Source organism: Vidua chalybeata, chromosome 6, assembly GCF_026979565.1.
Source record: "Vidua chalybeata isolate OUT-0048 chromosome 6, bVidCha1 merged haplotype, whole genome shotgun sequence".
Lineage (NCBI taxonomy): Eukaryota > Metazoa > Chordata > Aves > Passeriformes > Viduidae > Vidua > Vidua chalybeata.
The window spans coordinates 31,152,358-31,170,955 of NC_071535.1; the positions used below are offsets into that span (position 1 = coordinate 31,152,358).

The 18,598-nt window shown below is 38.2% G+C and overlaps 1 protein-coding gene across 1 annotated transcript in view; it reads right to left on the minus strand.

Moving 5' to 3' along the window:
* RASGRP1 (RAS guanyl releasing protein 1) overlaps positions 1-18,237 on the minus strand; it is a 38,194-nt gene extending 19,957 nt beyond the window's left edge. Inside the window, exons 1-4 of the mRNA XM_053946423.1 lie at positions 18,204-18,237; positions 15,771-15,940; positions 2,228-2,333; positions 48-110 (exon numbers count right to left, since the gene is read on the minus strand). Coding sequence (XP_053802398.1) covers positions 48-110; positions 2,228-2,333; positions 15,771-15,940; positions 18,204-18,235 — 371 coding nt within the window. The 5' untranslated portion in view covers positions 18,236-18,237. The remainder of the gene's footprint in view (positions 1-47; positions 111-2,227; positions 2,334-15,770; positions 15,941-18,203) is intronic.
* Positions 18,238-18,598: the final 361 nt, after the last annotated feature.

Consider the following 18,598-nt stretch of genomic DNA (forward strand, 5'->3'; position numbering starts at 1 on the left):
CAACTGCAGACTAATGACTAATAGCTACCAGCCACGAATATACTTACCTCACAAAATAGCAGATCTTCACACACAGCATGGAAGAGTTATTTTCTAAAGCATTAAGATAGGTAGATAACTGTTAAGGAAAACCACATCCATTCACATATGATGTAAAATGTAACATACTTGATACTTCCCAACCTGTAAGCAATAACAATCATCCCGCTGATGGCAAATATTTTACCAGATTAGGGTTTTACATAAGTATATACAATGTATATCCCAAGGTTTTTACCAAAGTTTATTGCAACTATGACTACTATGAGTAATATTGATGCTGTTGCCAGAGTACTGAGTAGTGTTAACCAGTGAAGGGATTCTTTTTTCTACATGTTTCTTTGCAACATGCCTCACAGTTTCTCATAAAACTTGTGCACAGACACGTCATTAAAATTTGAAATATTCCTACCAATTTTATCAATCAATGCATTTATGAAGCAATCCTTTTCAGCTAATTCACTGGAGATAAAAAAAAATAAAAGCTTTTTTTCTTTTAAACATAACCAGTTGTAGACAATGGCAGAACAAAATGTAAATGCCTCTCCATAGTAACCTCACCTTTCTAGCTATACAATAGTTTTCATTTAATTTGCTCTGGCAACTGAAAGAAACAACCATATTTTTAGTCTATTAACTCCTTAAAACATGTTTTGATATTGTAGCCAATGTCTGTTGAAGACATGGAAAATCCATTTTGAAAAATGTATTATGCATATCTTGATTGTTCTGATGGAGATGACACACATATTTTTCAGGCCTGAAAAACATAATTTAATGAAAATACCTTGTGGATCCACTCACAATCTGATTGCAATTAACTGCAGCCTAAATCTACCACAGTTGAGGGGATACGCCATTCACCCTTTCAGCATGCTTACGCTACGCTGACTACAGAACTGGTGAAGTCTGAGTAAGTTCCCAAATATTTTTAAGGGCCCCTCTCTGAATGACTAGAATTAGATGACTTACAAAGAACTTGTAACCACCTGAAATCACTCCCATAATTTAGGGAATGGGAAATGGTGCAATTGGAACACTTGCAAGGTTTTGCAAAATACAAGAGCTCAGACTCAAGACCTGATCCATTCAAAACTGTCTTTAACTTTCATTGTCTTTACAGGGAGCTACACACAGAGTTAAGAGCCAAGCTTGCAAAATATGCAAGCCTAATAAAACTTTGAATTGCTTTTCTGGTTGTAGAAAACGTTCCATCTCAGAAAGAAGATGCAAGAACTGACTTGTTCCATTTTCCAAGAGCTCAGGAGCCTAAGTGAAATGCAACACTACACCACAGCTGCAGCTTAGCATACTTGATCCAACATCTGCCATTAGATAAGCAGCAGAACAGTCCTGTTACAGACAGACAGTCAATGCCCCAGTAAAGCTCTGTTGTCAAGGATGCTGCTTGTAAATGCCTGGAAGATACAGAATTTGAGGAAAGAAAAGATTATTAAATTGAATTGTACCAAAATTGGATGGACATTCTTAGCATGACAGGTCTCTGTCCTGTACTGTGCTCATCTAATTAGGAGTAAACATTTTGTAAAGCTAACAAAGGACAGGTAACATATTCCACAATTAAAAATTCCAAGAAAGGCTAGTATTGTGAATATGATCTAGTAGCTACATTGTGAAAAATCTAGTGAGCCAGAAACACATGTATGAGTCCAGGCAGTCAATTCAAAATGGGAACAAATAGAAAGGAAAAGCTTATGAATTATTTCAGCAATTTTGAGCGTGTGTGAGAGAAATCATTTTCACTGAAAATTTTCACACTCTGATGATACAGTTTTGTTCTTTGCTCTTTGACTTGATAGTGGACAGAGAGAGAAACAGATTTGGAACTTAGTCCCAGGTTCACAGTACCTAATTGAGGTGCCTACATTCATCTAACACCTGCTAGATATTCCCTCCACAGGGAACAGAGGGTGATTTATCCTACTTAAAACCTGACTTCGAGTTTCATCTTTTCCTCTGCGTATAACAAGCTAAACCCGACAAACAAAAAACGCCAACCCTAAACCAAACAAAAGCACACCATACAACCAAAAACTGTAAAGAACAAGTGTACAGTTTAATTAGTGGAATACTAATACATCCATAGATTAAATATCCTCTACTTACCATCTCAAACTTGTCAGGCTATCAAGTTACCTTAAAAGCAGGTGAAGATTACAAAGGATATAGATCAACGAGTTTCTGAAGCATGTCTGCAGAGGAGATGAAAAACTGATGCATGGCCAGAATTATTTTTAGCAGCTGGTTGTTTTGACATGCATTTCCTTCTAAATCTAAAAAACAAAAAGGATTATTCATATTGAAATATTGCTATACCTTCATAAACAATTTGCAACAGGCCTTTTCAGAATCCTAATTCTAATCAGGTCTGTTCATGTACGCTATTTCAAAGATAGCAGTAATTCACTAATTTAAGGATTGCATCATTTTTCTGGTGAGAGCCATATAACAACTACTATATTTTACTACTGTGTTTGGAAGACCCATAAAAACTAAGAAAAAAAAAAAAAGGTAAACAAAAAAGTGTATCTGTCTCAAAAGTAATCAGAATATCCAGATAATTATACATAATGATCTAAGCCCAGCAATGCACTTAAATGCTTCGCTTTAGGCATATGAATATAAACTTGGAAACAAATCATTGAACTGCAGAGCAAAGTAGTTCAGTTACTGATTCATCTCAGCCAGTCATTGCTATGACTACACTTATCAAACAGAACAGCAATATTCTCAAGTGTTCGTGAGCCCTTTATGGTGAGCCGTAACACCAAAGTGCACACACAGAATAGCATCACAGACGTACATGGAATGAGATACAACGTATGCTAGAAACCCAGAGGTTAACCTGTGCACACTCCCTGTGCTGGACCTAAAAGTACTGCACATCAACTTGAACTATGCATTACAGGGATTTCAGCAGAGGAAGAGCTTTAGACTACATCTGTCTTCTTGTGTTTGTGTTTTTTTTTTTTTTTCCCATATGTCAAAAAGACCAAGGGCATGAAATGTAGCAGAACACTTTAAAAAGTTTCCACTTCTGCAACAAACAGTAGTGAAAGTGTTTGTAAATATTAACTGGCAAGGTTCTCCCACAGCCAGTCATAACAGAACCTAACTAGTTTGAATTGGAATTTGATGCCCTTTCAAATACAAAAGAAAATGTATCTTCTTGAATAATTTAAAATAGATTAACCTCTGTGGGAATAAATGTAGTTATCTCTTTAAAAAGCAGTAGCAGGAACAAGATAGAGAAGCAGAACACAATATGGCAAAATGGAAGAGGGATGTGAAACAGCAGATTTCCAGCATATGAAATGACGTCTACTGCTAGGGAAGGCAGGGAGAAGGTACTTTAATTTGCACATCACCAAAATGGAACATTAAACATAGCCTATTTGCAAAACAAGATAATCCACATTAGTTACTGGGCGAGAATTTCTATGCCCTTCTACAGGAAGATACCAAATGTATCCACCTTCAGTGATGTGGGCAAGGGGAAAGCCTGCCTGTCCTACAGCCCATGAATGAGAGCAGTATAGACCCCAAGTAACAGGAAGTTCTTGATCTGCCTTTTGGCTTATGCTACATGTTCTGTTTTACAGCATGAACCAAAGTTTGTGTTACTTGTTTGTGTTCACACATAATTTCATTCCTTGCTGAAGGATATACTTCCTTACTGAAGGGATAGTGACGGATATAATATATCGTCTGAGATATAAACTGCCTAGGTATTACAGCATGAGCACTGAGGGCAAACCAGCAAGTTATTCAGCTAGAGAAGTGCGAAATTTGCAGAGGAAGGCTGGGACATCAAAAATAAATACTTAATCAGGCTTTCAGTATTTGGCACTTGAGTGTGTACCCTTTGAGCATCTTCATGAAGAGTAAAATTATTTTAGGCCTTACACACAGAGGCCTGTATCAGTTTTCTTCCTTTGACAAAACTTGGTGTTCTGCCAGAAGCTCCATCCACTAGCTCCTATTGAATCAGGAAAACAGTTCCATACATGCTTAACTTGGAAGCCAAGTGGATATGTGCGCACATAGTCTATAAGAATATACAGCTTCTTGTAAGTGCTCAATATAGATAATTTCCAGACAACAAAGACAAAAAATAACATTCTCTCTCCCTTAGCACTTTCATTGTGTGCATTCTTTGCATTGCATTTCATTGTGTGCAAAATCCTCTGCTGTGACGTAACATAGGTATCACTTGGCCACAGGCTCCCATTTGAATTTTTGTTTTCTAGAAGATCTCTCTTCCATTTAGCTTTTTCATGTCACAAAGGTACAGAGAAAAACAGTATATTCTGCCTACTATTAGTCATTAAGTCAACACATTTATGGTGTTTTCTTGAATAATGAAAGTGCATTTATGCTTCACCACATCCAGACCTAATTATCTTGCAACAGAGATACACTTCATTACAATGGCATGTTATTATTTTGCACACATTAAAGCAATACTAGGTTTGGGGCTATCTGTTCTCTCATACAACCAGAAGTCTCACCTTCACAAAAAAACCCCATTGTATTTGTGGTGGCTTAAAAAACAAAATAAATACTCTGCAAAAAGGAATCTAAATGTTCCCAGCAGAGTTGAGCACTGAACAGCAAGCCTGCATGGAACTGTACCAGCCCACAATTCACAATGGTAAAGCATCTTTGTGCAAATGCAAATGTGCAAATGCCAGTAAGAGGGCTGTCCTGACTGTGCTGCAAGCTGCCTCTGCAGCATTCTCCTGAACCCCCAGCAGTTTGTTTTAAAACTCCTTTTCATTTCCGTTTGTATACCTGCTTCTAACCACACGGCCTACCAAGCAAAACCACTGAGTGAATACTAACTCAAGTGGGATGGGTGTGCTTCAGTTAGTCAATTTACATTAGAGAAAGCTGCAAATTACTGCATAAACCTTAGCTTTGTCTCACTGCAGCAAAATACGAATAACCAACTCATTATTTGTTCCGTGTTTTTCTCCTGTAAATTCCCTTATTGTATTAAGATTTTTAGTAAATATACTCTGAAACAAAAAAGAAAGCAGAAGTTGAATATACTTTTCCAGCGTTTAACTCCATGATTCAAAGCACAATGACAATTAATGATAAGTATTTTATGATCCATGTAGTAGCATAAAGCCACTAATAACTACAATTACAAAAGTTCCATTTCTTATGTGAAACTCAGAACACACAAAGGTAAGAACCTTCTAAATTAGGCCCATCAGCCACTCTATTGCATGATCCAATGAGTATCTCATAATCTGTGATTTAGAAATAGCTTAAGTATCTCTAGGTCCTTGAATGCTTTAGAGAAACAAATTACTCAAAAGTCAGTATGTAAGGCTTTAAGAGCAAACTACCTGCTTTTCACCAGATCCTGATGGCCACAAGCCTGTGGTAAATATACTTAACAGAAATAATATGTTCAGTAGAGAACATCGCTGTACTGAGACCTTCTTCTGATGCACGAAAACAATGATAAGGCCTTAGTAAGAATGCCAAGGATGTCTTAACCAAACTGAATTTTGCAGGAAAGTTAGCTTTTCTAGGTCTAAGAGGTCTTTATTTCATAAGCACCATCTTTATTTCATACAGTTCCAACTGTATCACCTAGAGTACAATTTGAAATGAATCAGAAGTGAATCACAGAGCACTGACATCACATGATCAGTGACTAAGTTACTAAGAACACGAATAACTTCTTGTAAACTCCCTTAAGTCTTCCAGTGGTTATCAAAATGTAGCACCAAAAACAACGCAGTGCAAGAAAGTATCAAGCAATTGCCAGAAGTTAAGTGCAAAGCTCAAAGTCGTGGGTTGCTATTCTGATGTGCCGCATAGAATTCTTCAGGACTTCTGCAATTTTTTTTTTCTAGTAGTTTAAAGAACATGGTGTGGGGATGGTGCTATAAATGTCTGCAAAGATTATTAAGTCAACATGTGATCTGAAAACTGAGGGAACTTATGTTCTTAAGGTCTCAAGGTTTCAAAGACCTTGATATAACACACAGACATGTAAGAAATATGCAGATACATGTGGGAGTACATGGTAGGGTTTAGTGACTGAAATGAAATAGCCATAAGTCAATGCATCTGCCCCACATGTGAGGTGCAGTACTGCAAGATAACTTTAAAATGGCTAGAAGCAACCAAAACTAAATAAAATATTTCATAAGTATTTTACAGATACTGCCTGGAAATTCCCTTTACAAAGAGGAAACAGTCCGTTCCCCTTCAGCTTAACACTTAGGCAACCCATAGTAGCCTTCTTACTCCAGACTTACTATTTCTGTGTTGGAACTTGATACCCTGTAACAGAGCTAGTCATTTAACTCTCTTCATTAAATTGAATACATTTGCCCAGAATCTGATTCATAAGAAGTCACTATTCTCCTTATCAGTTATGACAACATTATTGAGGGTCAGCAAGCAGATTTAACTTAAACTAATTTTTTAATGACAGCTGAATGCTTAGTTGATGGCAGATATCAGGGCTAGGAGCCAATATCTTGTATTCTGTTGCTCCAATACAGAAATAACATTCCCAAAATCATGCTTCAGAACCAGTTTAATTTGTTCTTAAAATTCTACAGTTATGAGGACTTCACAGCTTTTGTAGGTGTCTTATTCCAATGCCTGAGTTTCTCTATTATTTAAGAGTTATCCTTTCTGTCTAAACAAATATTTCAGGCAACTTTGGCTGCTTAAGCCCAGACTCCAGCAGATGGAAAAAAAAAAATCTTTTTCTTAACAATATATTTTCTCTGTTTAAGGGTTGCATCCCTCATCTATTTTCTGAGCTAAGGAATACCAAATTTGTAATTTTTTTTATTCCTCAGAAGCAAGGTTTTCTAGCTCTCTGGCCAACTTTGATGTTGTTTTCTGAACCCTTTGTAGCTTGCACCATTAAGAAGAAAACCTGAATATAGTATACTACAGAGGAGATCTTAGCACCAGAGTTAGCACTCTTAATATCCTTCACATAATATCTTTATATCTTAGCACTCCTAATATCCTTCACATAATATCTTTACATACACCTACATTTTAATGTAAGTAAATGTATAATGTTTTCATACAGAAAATATGAAAGTATGCACATCCCTCTATGCACACACTTAAGAGTTTCTGCAGTGATACAACATCATTATTGTAATTAATACAATTTTCAGTTTTAAAGTCCATTTTCACAATGAGATGCTTTTCTGCAGACATGCTGTATATTAAGGACTTTACCATACTGTTTTTACAACTGATTACTCTAAGTAGAACTTTGTACTCATCCTTAGTGAATTTTTCTTCATTTCAAATCATTATCTTAAGTGCTTAGTATCTTTCAGAAATAATATAACTTAATAAGAATATCCTTGCAAAGATGACACAGTAATTTGGTAATAAAATGCATTTTTTAGTTTTAGCTGCAGCAGAAAGCAGGTGGAATATTGAGCTCTCCAGCTTACATTTAATTCTGTACAGGATGATGGCATTCCCCCTCATGCCACAAGAGTTACATGATGTTTAGCAGACAGCACCAAAAACCTCAGAGAATTGCATCAAAGTTTTGCGTTCGTTTGTTTGTGTCTTTTTAAATTGTATTGTCCATATATGCTTATAACTATTGAGTTTTACTTAAATTTATTTGCACGTGTAATTGACCTTAGGAAGAAAAACTCCAAAACTAAACTTAGAAGAAATCAGTATTTTCCTGAAAGCTACTTTGTGTTCAATCCTGCACAATCTCTAAACGAGCCAAGTTAATAAAAAAATTAGAGGAGACCCTGTAAAGTTGTTGTTTCTTCAAGTCTGCTCCCTTTAAACTCCCTACAGAATAGAGGAGGAGGGAACCCACTCCTGTTCCTCCAAATACTCATAAACAATGCAGAGATATCCAAGACAAAAGTGAGGATAATATGCATCCAAAAAGAATAATAACACTGTTTTGTGTGAGGGTGGGGAACATTATGGGAGAGAAATCTCTAGGGAAAATCATTACCCTCTCTCAGAAACACCTTTTGGAAAGCTACATCTTGCAGAAAGAGCTCTAGGTGGGTAATTCTTTGAAATTAAAACAAGGAGATAAAAGCTCTTGTCAAAGGGAAATGGGGTGATTTTCAGAAATTAAAATGTACTTTGAGAGAAACCAAATGCAATGTGGGTGGAAAGCATTCCATTGGAAATTCACTTGAGGTACATAGAAGAAGACAATAAGTTTGCACACACGGATGCTAACCGCACGTCCTTCTACAGCATATTTAAAATATTGATTTTAGCAAATTTAGGTGCCAACTTTTTAATCAAATACTCTTTTCCTCTAAAGCCTACAAAACATAATTTGAGCATTCAAGACTTCTTCCAAAGCTTTAAGTCATGATGCTGGAGCCATGTGATTTTTTTGAGCTGCAGGCAACTCCTGAATAATTCAAGTGTAATGCTTGGCAACAGAGCAGTGCTAGCGTAGGCACTGATGGAGAGGAAAAAACAGACTCCCAGAACAGAACCAGGAGCTTCTGAGGCCAGTGTCCCTGTCTGACCACTAGATATGAGCTTAACCCTTACTCTGCAGTGTTTTACAACAGGCTTCCCTCTAAGGGCGTGATTGATCCTGGGGCAGTTAGTCATCACATCCAAGGAAGCGTGAAACCTGTCCCACCCAAAGGTTCAAACTGCAACAGCCTAGTAGACACCAAGCTGCTTGCCTCTCAAGGGCTTGAAGAAGTTGCAGATCCCTTGGGTCCCACTCCCTGACCTTGATTTGCAATAGTGCTGCATGCTTCCGCTCTAATCCTGCTCGAATATTCCTCACTTATCATTTCACTTACGTACCTAAGCTTCCTAGTCTTTGCTTTAACTTCTAGGTATATTTCTGTAACTGGGATTTACAGACTATGGCAAACTAATCTCTAACCCAGCATGGGGATGCCTTCTCCTACTGCCCCAGCAGTGAGGAGGCTGGAGGGACAGACAGAACAGCTGACCCCAGCTGACCAAAGGGATATTTCAGGTCATAGCATGTAATGCTTAGCATTTAAAAGCAGGCTGCAAGTTTGTCAGGGCTGCTGTTGCTTGGGAACTGTCTGGGTATCTGCTGATTGGTGATGGGCAATTAGAATATTTTGCATTGCTAAATAATAGTTATACTGATTTTTCTTGAAGTTATATTTAGATGCATGAAGATAGAACTTGCAGTCATAACCCTGTAGTAAATACAAGTAAATAAGAGACTGCTTTATAAAGAAGAAAGTCTAAGTTTTCTTCATTTTGTTTTATTTCTTACTTCTTGGCTTTGGAAAATTATATTGAAAAAAGTAAAGTCAAATTTGCTAAATAGAACTCTATTTTATATATATATATAAATATATAAAGTTCCTTCTCTTTAAGAATTTTTTTTTCACAGATATCAGGTTAAAGAAGAAATCATTTTCATTTTGGTACAACCACAATTAACTTTAATAGTTAGCTAAACAGCACTTAGAATTCTCCAGAGCAGTAACTACTTTTCTCTTCCCACAATGTCATGCATTCTACAGAGCGGTAATGACTTTTCTGTTCCCACAATGTCATTAATTGATCATTAACATAGTTTCTGTTGCCAAGCAATAGTAAGGTTTCTGCACTGTATTTGACCAAATAGCACTCAGATTACTTAACACACAATGATCAACAGCATTTTCACACAGAACAGCATCGTGAATAAAACTTAACTACTTGCGGGGGGGTGGGGGATTGGAGACCTCAACGTTCTGCCCAGGCTTCAAGAGCAAGGGATAGAACCCTGCAAGATTGTGCAGCATGAGACAAAAACAAATGATTGTTCAGGCAAACCTGAGAGGAAAAAAGCAAATGGCCATAGTTGCATTCTGTGGGTGTGTATATGCCTTGAGAGAATTTATTGCCTTTGAATCAGAATTCTATATAAGAATTTGTTATATAGTAAATTTGATAAAAGGATAAACACAGTAATTGAACTGTGATTGTTTTAGTAGTTAATTGTATGTTTGAACTAGACTGGAAGAACGTATTTGTGTTCAAAGTAGAGTGAGTTTTTCCAGGTAACTGATATGGGAAAAATGGGATAGTTTTCATTTTTTCTATATTTTAGAGGAGAAAATTCATACAGCTTTAAAGAGGGAACTCTAACTTTCCTGCTTTGTTGTGTGTAAGATGGATGCAATATGTATCTGACTCTCAAAGAATTGCTAAGTCTCAATATGTTTTTTGCATTATATTGATATGAGCAATATAAAAACATTATCAGTCCACATAACTACACAACTCACTAGTTATTTTTTATTCCAGAAAATGTGAACTATGATTACCTTTTAGGTAGCTTATACCTAAGAGGCCACCAGGACCAGCACCTTTGTGAGATTTTTAGTTTCTATCAAAACACTTCCATGGCATCTTTCATCCAAATTAGTCTGGATGTAGTTTCCAGTGTTTGTAAGGTTTGTTTACAAACATGTCACTTTATTACATGTTGAGGCGACAAGCTAGTTTAGCACGGATCAAACACTGCAGAACAACTTAACATCACAACTTACTCCTAGACTTAGCTGTCTATGACTACTATGACCATTAGAAGTTGCAAATTGCATTAGTTTCACATAAATTCTATTAAGAACATTGCTAATCTTTGAAGTTGTAATTTTCCACTTCCTTTAAGTCCTCCATGGGTTAAAACTGACATATACGTATAAACAAGTAGTTCCATTGCAAACAGTTTCTCGTGGATGAGATTTCACATGGAATTATGCTACATGGTAGCAGAAATATTTTTGTTGCTTTCCTAAAGCCCTTTACTTACATCTCTTTAAAGAAACCAAACACATGGACACTGTACTGTGACATGCATTTGAAGATGATACTTCTTGATTTCTTTTAAACTAAAGTGTCTGAACTGTAGGGTAAGCATAAGTAATCCATATAGTACAGTAAACATACTTCCAGCACTCAAATGTAAGAGGCAAAGAGTAAGATCTTGTACTCTGAGGTTAAGGACAAAAACTCCTTCATAACAATAACATCTTGAGCTCTTACAGCATTCTCAGCTTTTAAATGATGCTCAGATTTTTTTAGCAAGACGTGTTTGAATAAATGATGGCTTTCAAGTGCACTCTTGCAATTGTTTGTTAGGTAATTCTAGGTGACATTTCAGGACTTTACTACAGACATAACAAGGAGATATCAAATTGGCACTATGTTGAAGATACGTGTTGTCCTGATTGCAATAGAGTCTTTCAACACTTGTAAAAACAATTTAAACAAATGTTTTGTGTGAGCAAAGAAAAGGCCCTCTGACCCTACATGGTTTATGAGCTTGAATGCATGTTAAAATAGCTCATTGGATCTTTGAAAGGTATGTCTGTTTAAAAAAATAAGCACCCTTAAACTTTACTCTAGATTTAAAAAAGTAGATTTATAAGATAAAAATAGAGGTAGTCAAAGAAAAGAGAGACCTCTTACTGTGCACTAACCTATTGTGAAGATACAAAAAAAAAAAAAAAATCCTAGATTAGAAATTGACTTCACAACACATATTCAGAATTTCAAGTTCACAGTAGCAGGAGGATACCCTAGGGTGCTAAATGTCATGAACGTTCAGCAGATAAAATTAAAAAATAGGTATCCAGTGAAGGGAGCACTGCTAATACATTTTTCCTCTCTGATCTGTAACACTTTCTGAACAAAATATATGTTATTCATTTATGTAGTGTCACAAAGATTACTATAAGAACTAGACATAAAATTATGGCTGTGCTACTAAACATATGCTTCCTGTGTTCTACTGACCTGCCAGCAAACTAGACCCTACCGTGCTGGTTTCAACAACAAAGTGATCAACTAAGTGCCTTTACAACTAGCAACAAAATAGGAGACAAAGCCATATTGACTTTCAGAGAACTGTCTGCCAGTAAAAAGCACATTTTCTGAGGCATTTTGTGTGCTACATAATGAAAAAAAAAATGGATGCAGGGGGTTAAAGTCACTGTTCTAAGTAAAATTCCACTCCAGAATCACAGTCACTAGTGAAGATTTCCTCCAGAATAAATTATCTCCCTCCTGAAGCCAGATCAGATCCTGGGCCAAGATCTATGAACTACTTCTTTGCTTCCCTGAACCTACAACTTCAGCCATTTTGTTGCCAATGGAAAATCTACTTTTAATTATCCCTTTATGAGCTTTTTGTTCAGGATTAATATCTCTGATGTAGAGGTTGCACTGAATCTAACCTTTCTGCAGATACCGTCTTTTCTAGTTTTTTTTAATCATTTTACCCTACCTCCTGCTCTTCCTCTCTTTCCTTCTTTATTTCTTTCTCTTTTCCTCCCCTTCTCTTCTAGGCAATCACATGTGATGCATTTATTTGTGCTCTACAATTCTTCTTGTCAATCCAGATCATAGCAGTAACACTATCCTGTAGCTACTTATAATGTTGGGAGGTCTTCTGAGACACATTTTGGAACATATTTTGAATCACTGTCCTGTATAACCAAATCTCTTCTCTTAAAACTGGTGAGAGTGGTTTCAAGTCTCTACAGATCTTCTCCTAAGAAAGGACCAATATTCTTTTCTAAGACACTTCCAAACTTCAATCTCTCATCATACTATTTTTTCCCCAAACTCTTGCCTTCACTTTGATCCTTGCTTTTTTGTTGCCTTTACTTTTGGCAACTCATTTACAGGAGGATTCATCTTTGTCAGCCTGATTCAAACTTCCATGGGACTTGAAGAAACCTCTACTTTCAGCATCTCCTCACCATGCTGTTGAATAAACACTGGTATGATGCTACATTTTCAGATGTCGTGACCACCTACATGACTTCAAAATACCCCTTAAGACCCTCATTGTTTCTGTTGCTAAGGCACACACCTGTCATTCATCAGTCCAATCTAAAATAGACCAAGTTTGAGAGAGGTGAAAGAGCACAAACACTAATCACCCCGAAGTAGGAATTTAAGTTAACTGCACTGACTAAGCTTTTGGATTAACTTGGCTCTCCTGATAAAGTCTTTAATCTTGGAATCCATTTACAATACTGCAGGGAAGTTTAGTCGTCTTACTTTTAATTTCAATTTAGCACATTGTCTTCCTCCTTTCTTCTCCTAATCCATGTTGTAAGATAAATTACAACAATCAATACAACAAGAATCTATACAAACTTACAACTTGTGTTCTTCACAGCTGTGTGTATTGATTCTTAATACCTTCTTGGTTAGACCTTCTTGTGATATTCTCTGCATACACAGCAAAAGGCTGCCAGCTTCTCCTTACACACCATTGTTGACAGGAGCCTCTCTTACACATTGTTTGCTTTCTCCAAATGTGTGTAATTGAGTCCAGGAATATAAACTCAGCTACATCCATTACAGAGGAATTGTATTTCTACACATAACTTCAGCAAGTGCAGTATAATGCTAACAAGATGCAGTATATATTCTGAAACATGACACATCATCATCTCTATCTACTGCCTCTTGTTCTCCTTAAGACTAGACAGCAAATAAATCAACAGCTTTTTCCAGAATGTAAACTTCAAATGTACAATATCTTGGGGGGTTTCTGTACTTTAAACATTTAAATGAAACTTGCTCAAATCATAATGACTTTATAGAATAATATACAAAATATTATAGGTCAGCATATCCAAGACTGAAGATATAATCTCAGCCTAAACAGAACTATTAGCATAGAGGTTAGAAGATTTCAGTACTATGCACGGAAAGAAATTTGCTCAATCATTCAGATTCCTTGTAATTATTCTGCAGCTATGCTTTTTTTCCCACCATTTTGCTCCCTGCCCCCAACCCTCTTCAAAATCTCAGATTAAAGATTTTTTCATCTCTTCCTTTATTGGCACAATAACGTGAATGAATTTTGCACTGGTTTTGGGGATAGCTAAAAGTGCCTTCTTTAATGAACTTCATTATGCAGGTTATTTAGTGTTGTAACAGTTGTATTTTTAGTCAAATACCTTAATGGGAAATTCCAACATAGCATAAGAACATGCATAATTTCATAGAAGATGTAAAAATACAGACACTACTGTGAATTGTCCAGTTAAGGGTCTAAACCTCTGTAGCACACATGATTTTAGCAGTCCTTAGTGAGTTATAATGATGTTCACTGATGCACTACAATTCACCTTGTTTGACTTTTGTACAGCTTGTCAAGGGTCAAGAAAATCCTATCTAGTGGATTACAGCAAATTTTCTACCCAAAGTGTGAAACCCTTAAGAAAGATTCACATGCATACATAGCTGAACTGCACAGGTACGCTTGCTTTTCTTCATTACCTTAGTCCTTTTCATATACTGATGCTCAGGAATCTGAGAACACCTAAGCATGTCTATATTGCTATAGACATGCCAAAAATAATCTTCTACTTAGGGTTTCACCTGCACTACTTTAAATCAATCACTTTAATAACTATACTAGATTTTCATAATGTTTCATTTATATTACTGTTTTTTCATAAACATGTGGAGACATTAATATTGGTCAAGTAGTCACAATATTACAGCTACCTGAAGGTCTTATGTTTTAGATATCTTATTTCCCTCCTATTGAACTGAAACTTACAAAAATATCAATCAATATGTTTTGAGGAATTAGGGATTTATAGAAGCTCAGTATCTTCACAATAATGAATTGGAAAAGAAGCAAAAAAGAAACAAGGCATTACTGACAATTACATGTTTCACCAGCATTTCTCAGACATGCATTTCTCTGCACATGCTGATTAGAAGGCTTTAAAGTTAAAAAAAAAAATTGTTTTAAACAAGTGTGAAAGATTAGTCACTGTTTACACAGTATTTATGCACTGTACCAGTAGACCAGCACAATGTGTTACTATTTAACTATATAGATAATTATTTTAGAGCTGAGTGGGTGTGTTCAAGGACTACTTCTGAAACTAAGACTTTCCCACATATACTTTGGGAGTAGTTCAAAGCACTGAAAGACTTAGGATTAACAAACAACTGTGCTACTTATAAGCAAATTATTCAGAATCACTTTAAGTGTCTTCAGTAATAACATTGGAATAATATTGAATATAAATACGTTTACTAATGAGAAAGTTGGAAAAGGGAACTAGGGGTACACAGCTTAGGCAATGGTTACACTTGAAATACTCTATATTTCAATTCTTATTGTAAAAGGACAAATAGATAATTGATAAGTTAAAAACATGCAGTTGTAATCTCTGTTTGGATTCTCTTTTATAAAGAAACAACTTTAAATCTATACTGTTAATGCAAAAAGCAATCCAGTGTTTTCTCACCTAGCTTAAAAATAGCCCTTCTTGTTTATAAATGTTTAATATGAACATGCTGCTTACATGCATTATGAGAATGTTACTGCAATATGCAAAAATATAATGATAACTTGTTGAAGTTCACAAAATTGGTACTTGAAGGGACAACAAAAGTATTCTTAGAAGCGTAGATGATTGGAATTTGTCCAGTTCTCTCAAGAAAAAGCAGTAGTTACTCTAATCTCTCAGCATATATTACACACATCTGCATAAACATATTTATCAACCAAAACCACAATCAGCTGTAGCACAGACAATTCTCAGTTAACACCTTTCTACTCCACCAATAAATCCATTTAATTCCCTACTAAGGGATTTAAACATAGCCAACAGAAACATATTAACAGACATAGAAACAAATTCATATGACTCTAAAAACCTCCAGGCACTCACCAAAAGACTGAATGCAGGTCTCAAGAAGGTCTTCTAAAGTGGCTCCTTTGGCTAGGTGCCCCAACGGCACCATCATGACCTGAGTATGATTTGAGAGGCTGTGACAGTGGCTGGTCTGCTGCAGCTCCAGTGCTGATTCAGGGGCAGTGCTGCATGCTTGGGCAGGTTGCCTAGAAGAAAGCACAATAGTGAAGTAAATATAAGATAGAGCGGCAAATTTTACACTGCATGGGAAAGGAGGAGAGATTTAAAGGACAATTAATTAGGGTGCTGAAAGACATAACCCTCCCACTTGATATGTACACCCAAGGGACTGCTCAGTAAGTGACTTTTTTCCTGCTAAATGTCAGTTGCAGACCACATGGTTATAGAGCTCCCTGAATGATCTGTCAGGATTATCAAAAATCTTGTCCCTTTGTTGGAGAGTATGCAATAACCTACCACCAGATGTTTATGTGTCCACCAAACGTAAAGGAGAAAAAAAAAAATTACACACATTGGAAAACACCAAACTAGCTTTATTAATTTAATTTGAAAAATCACTGTTAAGTAAAAAAAAATATCAGCACAACCTAATAGTGGAGTATTTCACAATCAAAACAAATATATTAATTTGCATTTATTCAATACTATTATTTCCTAGGTTGTTTTAAAATAGTATACATGACCAAATAAATGTATTTAATAACAATGGTAAATGAGACCAAAATAAAGCACATATCTAATTTTAGTCTTGTATTTTGCCCATATAATACTTTCTACTTCAAGAACATGTATGTTTATGGATAATATTAAAGGCAATTTGTTGCTTGCACACAAGTTCATATTTCTGTATCAAATAGCAAATTGGAACAATATCATATTAATGAAAAGTGATGAAATATATTTGCCTGCAAATACCAGGAACCACTGCAAAATCTGACTTGAGAGCATAACCATACAGCTCACAAAAGAACAAGCACTGCCATTTCAATGAAACTTGGGTTTATTTCAGGGACTGCTGAAATTCAGGGATTCTTTGGGTTTATTTCAGACACTCCACAGCCTTCCTAAACAAGTGACTCCAGTGTCTTTAAGGTACTATCTTAAGCTTTCCCATAACTTTTCTTGGAACACTATGCAAGACTCTATTAATCAGCTGACAGTCCCAGGAAGAAAAGGCATAGAAATTCCTCCACTGTGTATATTACATACAGATAGTAGAAGCAAATTCATAGACATCCCCGAATAGGTACTCCCGCATGAAGTTAAAAAAAATGCATGCCTTAAGACGACAGACTGCACCCTACCTCATCCCTGTGAAAGTCCAGCCTCATCCTTACCTTTCCGTCTCACTTGAATGCTGGGGAAGCCACAAAACTGACCACGGTGTCATTTACAGCCCAACTATTTCAATAGTTTGAAATTCAGGAAAATACACGCCTGACCCTTCAGAGGCAGTAATCATCACTGACTGAGCTCCTCCGTAGTTAGGCTGACAGTAGTTGACATGCAAATGTTCTCTTCCCTTCCCCCTTTTTCTCAATTTCCCTCTTAGCTTTGTGATCTGACTTCCTGTTCTCATATAAAAAGAACAAGAGCCTGATCAGCTTTCAGTGTTTTCTTTCTACAAGCTTAAGCCCCTCTCCTACTAGTTTTATTCCAGTGCCTCTTCAGGGCAGAGGATCCCAGCAAGTAGTAACAAAGTAAGAGTTAAGGCAGAAGATATTTCAGGCTTTGGCAACATCCAGGAGAAAACCTTAAGTTTCCACACCTGAAAAAAGTTTACAGTTATACTGTGGCCGACTTGGCCATGCTGGACAGGCAAAGCTTAGCCGGTGGCACCTCTGGTTATTCCTTAGAACAGATCCTCTCGCAGCAGTCACCCGACACGACAAACAAATGAAAGCGGGACTGAGGTGCAGCGGGGGACGCCCACCCTGCATTTCCACTGTACGCTCTTGGCGGTGGGGAGGACATCACAACTAAGTGACCGTGCTCCCGCTGACTGACCCCGGAGCAGGTGCCGCTGCCCCGGCGGGGCGGTGCCAGCCGCGTTCCGGGCCCCTCGCCCGGCGGCCCGGCCGTGCCGCAGGTAACCGAGCCTGGGCGGGCGCCGCGCCGCCCCTCCCGCTCAGCCGACACCGTAACGTGAGGCTCCTCCACCCCGCGCTGACCCGCCTGCTCGGCCACACTGGCATCCCAAAGGGTGAAACAAAATCCTCTCCCGCACACCCCCTCCCGCGCTTCTCTCCTCTCCCTGTCCCGCTAGGGAGGGCCCCGGCCGGCCCCCGCAGTACCACCGCCGTGCCCCGCCAGCCCCGCCGCGGGGAGAGCCGCGCCCGCCCCACCGCCCCGGCGGGCACCGCACGCTCTCAGGCGTGACACCGAGCCCGGTGCCCTCCGCCGCGGGGAGGGGAGCGATGGGGGCATAAAGCAGCACGGCAAACTCACTGGTTTTCTCTCCTCTTGCCTAAGGTCCCCATGCCGGTTCCAGCCGCAGCTCCGCCGCCCGGCTGGCTCTGCCAGCAGCGCAGGGAGCGGCGCTGCGCGGGGCGGAGGAGGCCGGGCGGAGCGGCGCGGCCCCGAGCATCGCCTCCTCCCTCCCGCCTCGCCGCTCTCCCGCTCCCGTCTCGCCTCGGGAGGAGTCTGAAACCGATTCAAGTAGGGCAGCGACGGCGGCGGCGGCCGCCACCCGTGACGAGCGCTGGCGGAGATGTTATCGGCAGGAGGAAGTACTGAGCTGGGGCTGCTCTTCTCTGAAGCCGCCGGCTTTACTAGGTACCCACACGCGCTCTCAGCGCCCAGCTCTGAAGCCGCCACAACTTTTTTTCCACGGCACCACCTAG